Source organism: Leishmania donovani, chromosome 24 (genome assembly GCF_000227135.1).
Source record: "Leishmania donovani BPK282A1 complete genome, chromosome 24".
NCBI classification, from domain to species: domain Eukaryota; phylum Euglenozoa; class Kinetoplastea; order Trypanosomatida; family Trypanosomatidae; genus Leishmania; species Leishmania donovani.
In genome coordinates this window covers 517309-524391 of record NC_018251.1, presented here as the reverse complement: position 1 = coordinate 524391, position 7083 = coordinate 517309, and the positions used below count along the sequence as shown (strand labels likewise).

Here is a 7083-nt window from a genome sequence, read left to right as displayed (position 1 = left end):
CGTCATGGCATGCGCGGTGCTTTGAGGAACGTTTCTTCTTCGTATGCCGCGTGCATCGCTGGGAAGCGGAAAGGCACAAGAGTTAGTTAAGGCGAAAGCCTCCGCATGTGGGCGCGCGCGCACACACACAAGCGTGCACACGTGCGCACGTGCACTTGCGTAGAGAGTCCAGGCGGCACTTGACGCACAGACCGCCAGAGAGGGAGAGGAAGAATGAAGGGAAATGGGGGGGGGAGTGATGCGGGCGAAAAGCGAGGTGCGAAAACCCTAAAACGTCACGGGCGGCGTCGGTGCTTCATACCAAGAGCTGCTTCGGCCACGCATCTGTGATTAGCAGCAAGTAGACCAATGAGCCCAGCAGCACCAGCAGTGCAGCGAGAGCCACCGAGGCAATGACGATGGCGGCCACGTACCCGAAGCCGTACTGCTCGTCAGCGATCGAGGCGGAGCCGCCACCGCCGCCGCCTGAACTGTCACTGCTGTCACTGCCCTCGCCGTCTTCGTAGTGGAGCGGCACCACCTCCTCCACGGGAGAAAACGCGAAGGTTTCCGACGTGTCCACAAGTCTCACCCGCAGCGAGCGGGCAAGTCGCAGCTTGTCGACGCTGATGTTCGCGTACCAGCCGGAGCGCCAGGCGTTCACGGCCAGCGGTGTCACGCAAGACTGCAGCGTGGCAGACCACAACACAGCCGCAGCGGCGCCTCCGCTGCCCTCCAGAATCACCTCCATGCCGGTCCGCGCTGCCAAGGACTGCACCGTCGAGGTGAAGGCGGCGTCCTGAGCGGCACCAGCGCTGCGACGCACGCGGGCACCGGCGACCTGCTGCGTGGATAATCCGAAGAGGCTGTATCTCCCAGGAGCCACAAACACCCCCAGCTGCTCACCAGACGCGCGGCACACACCCACGTGCACTGCGCTGGACGCAGCAAGCCCAGAAAACGCTGCAAGAATGTCCACACACCGCGGGAGCATATCTGCGCTGGCAGCCTCTGAAGAGGTTGAGCCGCTTGCATGGCTGTACGCCGTCAGATGCAGCGGCGTCGCGCCCGGCACAAAAGTCCACGTGCCGGCCGTCACGGACCGCGAGGCGCGATGCAGCGTGCTGTCCACGGTGACGGTCACACTGCACGTCTCGCCGTAGAAGGCGGCGGTGCCCGTCACCGAGATGGCCAAGTTCTCAGCGTACGTAACGAAGCGCTGAGTGCCGCTGCCAAAGGTGTGCGCCACGCCGGTGCGCTCCTGCCGCCGCTCATACTCCACGACAGAGGCACACGAAGCCTTCCGATCACCTGACGGCGTTGCCACAAACCGCGTCCCGCCACCGCCACGGCCGCTGTCGTTACACACGACATCCACGCGCAGATACGCGCTGGGGTCAAACAGGGCTGCCGTTTGGGGCAGTTGCACGGAGAGGAGCGCGACAGCTGCGTTGTCGCCGGACAGAGGAACGATGTTGTTGCTGCCTGTGTGTATCACGCGAACACCCGGGGTGTCGTGGGCGGGCCCCTTTGCCACACAACCGCCCGTCAGCGTCGCATACATCGTGCTGGCATCACCGCACACGCAGTGACCCTCGCCGTCCCCGACGGAGCCGGGAGGGCAGTCTCTGCATCGAGCGGGGTCGAACGCCGCACCGCCACACAGTCCATCCCACACGCTTAGTCCCCACAGACACTGCCCATTCGGAGCGGCAGCGCTGCTTTCACGGGTGGCAAGGGAACGCTGGCGTACAGCGCTTGGCGTCATCTCGCTCATTGACGTGTTGTAGAGACACCAGTAGATAGACGGAGGCACCGTGCCGGTGATGCTGTCTGGCACAACGAGTCCGGCGCGGTGCATGCACGCGGCAACGTCGGTGCCGCCTACGAGGTCGTGCGCCACTGCCGGGTGCGCGACGGTGTCGAACGCGTAGGCGAGGCTCCAGAGCTGGAGCTGCCGTAGGTCGCTGTTGTAGCCAGGCGCCAACAGTGCAAACTCATCAAGGGACCATACAGACGTGTTTTTCAAGGTGCCCGTGGCCAGCATTGCCGCAACCGTGCGCACGGGCTCATCCTCCAGCACCATCACGGCCAATGCTGTCAGCACCTGCACACACTCCAGGCCCCGCACGGCTGGTTGCAACACCTTAGCGCGCACCAAATCTGCTGTCTTCAGTGTTGTGCCCATGAGTTTCAGCAGCACCGCCGACAAGGGCTCATTGCCCCACAGCAGCAGACGCACGTATGTATCGACAGAGCACTCCGCAACGTCGGGGCCAACGGCACTATGTGGCCCCCTTCCGTCGCCACTGCTGCTGCCGTCGCTGCTGCCTCCCATCACGATCCCGAGGGATGGCCCTAACCACGTGTTGAAGATGTAGTACTTATCCATTACTCGGTCGTACGCGGCGGAGGCTATTTCCGCCACCCGCGCCGTTGCTCGAGCGTGCAGCAGCCGTGCCTCCTCCTTGCTAGATGGCACTGTTGCAGCGCTGTGTACAAGTGCGTGCACGCGGGCAAAAGCGGCCGTCGCCTCGCGGGTGCGCCGCAGGGAGCGCTCCAGCTTGAGTCGCTGCTGCCCCCAATCACGAACGTAGGCGGCGAGCATCGCGGCACTGGACGGCACAACACCGGGAAAAGCGGGCGAGGAGGTAGAGCGGCGGTCATCTGTCGATGCAGCATCGCGCAAGTGCGGCCCCACGGCATCCTCTGCGAAACCGCCGCAGTCTGCCGCAGTGGACGTCAGTGCCGCCACACACTGAGGCACGCTGTCCTGAGTGTTCGCCATGTAGCAGCCATGATTCACGTCCAGTTGCCCCGAGACGTCGGTCATCGAGTGGAAGAGCGCGTCGAAGGTGGTCACCGTGACAGGCGCAAGCATGGATTCCACGTCTGCTCGCGCACAGACGAACAATGCAGAAGCGTTCGTGCTCGATGAGCTCGGGCTCACATAGACGCTGCCACCCATGGGGCCCAGCCCCATAGCGAGGGCAGGTGCCAAGAGGTCCTGCACCTCAGTGTCGTACGGCGTCGTCGCCACCCTCAGGTCTTGCTGCGCTGATTGGAATGTCCCGGGCCACGCCGCCGAGGTGGCAGGGACCCAGCCAAGCCAGCACACCACTGCGAGGGGCCACAGCACAGCAGCTGCAGCTGCCGCGGTAGCTGTAAGGCTGTGACGCCGCGGCATGGCTCGGAAGTGTTGGGAGAACGGGCAACACGAAGTGGAGGACAAGAGCAAGGCAGCAGGAGCCGAAGGAGCAACGGTGGAGTGTCCGCCACAGAGCTGAGGCAGAAGAGAGAGGGGGAGGCAGCACACGGCAATGTCAACGGAAGCTGGAAGAAGCGTGGAGACCGTTGGCTCACCGGAATGGTGCCTTCCGCGTCACGGGGTACGTTGGTGTGTGTGTGTGTGTGTGTATAAAGGTTGGAAGAGAGAGAGAGCGCGAAGGGAGGCGACGAAGGTCCGGATACAAGAGAGGGTCAAACAACGCGAAACGAAGGCACAAGAAAACGAGATGAAACAATCAACAAGAGGGAGAAGGAGAGACCAATGATGATGATGGTGGTGGTGGCGGTTATGCGAGTGAATGAGCGAGAAGACGGGGAAGACGAAACACAAAGGAAGCGATGGCGAGTACAAGAAGAGAGGAGAGGATACAAAGAAAAAAAAAAAACGGCAGCACCGACTTTAGAGACGTCCAAGTGAACAGCAGCAGGAGAGCGCGCGCGCGCGTTTGCGTGAGCTCACGGGTAGGCCCGCGTGCGCAGCAGAGGGGGAGGCACGAAAAAGAAAAAGCAGAAAAGGGCTATGAGCAGAGATGATGCAGACAGGCAAGAATGGCGGCACGCCGTGCGTGTGTAGAAGGGGGGCTCAAACTTGAGGGAATAAAAGTTAGCAATCGGCACGACGTACGGCGATGACGCAGCGATATGCTGACCTCACCCTCTTGGAAGCGAAAAAAAAAAGCAAAAAAGCAGATCTGCTACGGAGGAGGAGGGGGGAAGAGAGGGAGCGGTGCCACACGACGTCGGTGCCTTGGGGTGTATCGCTCTTGCGTCTGTGGATGGGAAGGTGGTGTAGGGGCTCCACACACTAAGCACAAAATAAAAAGCACGAGAGTGAGAGAGGAAACCAAACGCCACCAGAGAAGAGGGAAGGGAAAAGGTGCGCCCCACCCCCTTCTTGTGTGAGCGCCCAAAGCAGCACACACAGCACAGCAGGTGCACGCCCTTTTAGACGCACAGGCACACACACGCTGCGGGACGGCGAGGGCAAAGCCAAAGAAAGGAGAGGATAGAGAGAGGGGAAGAAAGAATAGCAGAAGGAGAGCGAAAAGAGGGCTGGCAATGGAGGAGTGCGTGTGTGTCTCTAGTGAACCGCGTCCGTGGGCATGGAATCATTAAGCGTGCGCGCGCACGCGCAAAAGACAAAGGGTGGAGATGACGATGATGCGACGGAGTTGGAGAACAGCAGCAGGCGAGAGTGGGAGGAGGGAAACGATGTACACGGTGCCGGGGAGCGAGGAGGGAGAGGAGGCATGCTTCCATTGAATGGTGTGGCAGAGAGTAAGGCGCCGGTAGGACGAGACCCACACCTCAGTTCTCCGTTCGCCTACGCCCGCATCCCAACTCACACGATGACGCATGTCTACACGTCAGCAGCGCAGACACATCCGTGTGAGAAAGCCTCGCCGCGATGCGGCGACTGGGTAACGAATGCGCACACGTGTTGCCACGATGGCTCTGGCAGAGACAGCGGAAGGCTCTGCCGGTGTGTCACCGCGCGTGGGAGCGACGATGCGTTGTGTCTTTGCTGTTGAGTGGTCGTCAGCGTTTAGCGCCAGAAGTACGGGTGTGTCGACTGTCAAGAAAGCACAAGCGGAGAGAGAGAGGGACAGGGGGAAGACGACGGAGCGTTGTCACTGATGGGCCCCGTATCCATCCTCTGCCCTTCCCAGCAGGACCCCACAGAAACACATCCCGCACACGTAGAGACAGCTGTTGAAAAAAGCGAAGGGCAATAAAGCTGTGGAGAGAGGCGGGGCGGGGGGAGAACAGCTGAGCGCACGTAAAACAGAAACGACGAGAAGTGATGCATCTAACAGAGAAAACACATAAAAAAACGAGAAGTACGGTGCAATGCCAACACCGCGCCTACCAAGGGGAAGGGAAGCGGGGGAAGGTAGTGGTGTTGGTGACTTCCATGCATCTATCAACTCACGCGAGCTCATCCACAAGGTACACACTCTCCCCAGCCGTGTCCTCCAGCGAGGCGGACTTGTCAGCCTCCGGCACCCGAGGAAACCAGTACTGTGGCACACGCCCCGCCAGCTGGGCATGACGCTTATCTGTGGCCAGTTCCTGTCGCGCGAGGCGCGTCTCCAGGCGCATCACCTTGGCGTCGTTCTCCTCCAAGGCGAACTTGGCCTTGTTGAGTGCCTCCCTCGCTTCGCGCAAAGTCTTTTCGAGGTCGCGGCGTCGCTCCACCTCGGCGGTGGCCGTTCGAACCTCCTCCACGCGCTCTGCGATGGTGCTGCCGAGCTGCCGCTCCTCCTCCTCTAATACGCTGACGCGGTTCTGCTGAGTGCGAGCCTCCGCCTCCTTTGTAGAGACCTTTGCGTCTTGGGCTGACTTGCGTTCCCTGAAGCGGGAGCGCTCGGCCACCAGCTGCTCTTCCCGAGTGCGGTTCTCGGCTGTCAGCGTGGCGACCATCTGCCGCAGCTCCGCAACCGCGGTGCGGCGCGCGTCCAGTGCCCTCTCCCTCTCCACCAGCAGCGTCGAGCGGGTCTGGTAGGCCGAGAACGCTGTCACCTCTGACATTTCCGTGTTGTTTCAATCACGGAGCTTTTAGTTTGTCTATGTGCGACGTAATACGAAGCGGTGCTGTGAATACAACGAGTGTGCGATGTCGATGGCGTGCCACCGTCCTCGAGGCTTCGGAGCTGCCCAATTCTTCACTGTTCAAAGCAGCGGGGCACTGAAGTTCCGGAGTGTGTTCTTGCAGACAAATCCGGCACGCGCGCACGTTATGCGTGTGTGTGTGCGTGTGTTTGTGTGCGCGCGCACGTGTGTATGACGCCGGAGAAGTCGGCCGGCAAACAAACAAAACAACGGAAGTGAAGGTAGAAGAACTAAGCAGGCAGGGAAGAAGGCAGCGGAGAACAGGGCCCCAGGCGCATGACAGCAGCGGCCAGGTGCGCTTCCTTTCGCTGTTTGGCCCCTGGAAGCGGGTGTGTGCACGCAAATGTCTGCGTGTAGTCTGCGGCACACACATTGAGGAGCACGCATGTGCAAGCACACACATATACGCACATACGCCCATTCAAAGCAGCAGAGAGATGATCCGATATCCCCCAGCACCACATCTGTCCGACGACTTGCCCAGTGTCGCTCTCGTTTCTTTTTCGGTTTACTTGCCGCATTGGGTGCCTTCTTGTGAGGCTGCATCGAAGCACGCTCTGCCCTCTTCCTGTAAGAAGCGAAGAATGGGGGCGGGTGTACGTCGTTGGAGAAAAGAAGGAAGTCCAGCTGCACTGCTCCCCTATCGGGGTGTAGCACAAGCGTGACGCCGCAGCGCAACGTGCACACACAAACGACGACGAGCCCATCGGCGTCCCCCTTAAAAATGAAAGAAAAATTAATCAACGAGATGCCAAAGAAGCGGCGCGCCCTCACCAAACACACACACGCACACCTTCGGTATGTACACCTGCATGAAAGCGTACGGCGTGAGCAGCAGAAGCGTGGTGGTGGAGGAAAAGGCTGACAACGAATAGAGAGGAAAACCTATCACAAGACATCAAAGAGAGATCTGGGCAGGAGCGGTCTGTCTCGCCCGACAGCTCAAGCGGCGATGAGAAAAGCAAAAAGCTGTGTAAGGCAGACTAATCGAGTCGTTTCGGTCGCCTCGACGCGTCCCCTCTGCCACAGAGCATGACCCAGCCCACGCTCGGCACAGCCCTGCCCGCAGGCCCCATCGCCTCGCGAAAAGCAGCAGCAGGCACGCATCACGGCAAGGGCCCCGCGCCTCACAATCTACTCGCCCCTGACCCCGCAGGCCGCCCCACAGCCGCCCCCCTACCACCATGCCCGTCCCCACCCGCC

At 60.8% G+C, this 7083-nt stretch overlaps 2 protein-coding genes across 2 annotated transcripts; both read right to left on the bottom strand.

The window, feature by feature from the left end:
• Positions 1-295: 295 nt before the first annotated feature.
• On the bottom strand, positions 296-3166 carry LDBPK_241450 (hypothetical predicted transmembrane protein; the record flags this gene model as incomplete). The annotated part of the gene is made up of 1 exon (XM_003861188.1): positions 296-3166. One exon carries the CDS (start codon positions 3164-3166, stop codon positions 296-298), a length of 2871 nt encoding a protein of 956 aa, XP_003861236.1.
• A 2030-nt stretch (positions 3167-5196) lies between these two features.
• LDBPK_241440 (hypothetical protein, conserved) lies at positions 5197-5799 on the bottom strand (the record flags this gene model as incomplete). The annotated part of the gene is made up of 1 exon (XM_003861187.1): positions 5197-5799. The coding sequence occupies one exon, from the start codon at positions 5797-5799 to the stop codon at positions 5197-5199; it is 603 nt and encodes a 200-aa protein (XP_003861235.1).
• Between the last annotated feature and the right edge of the window lie 1284 nt (positions 5800-7083).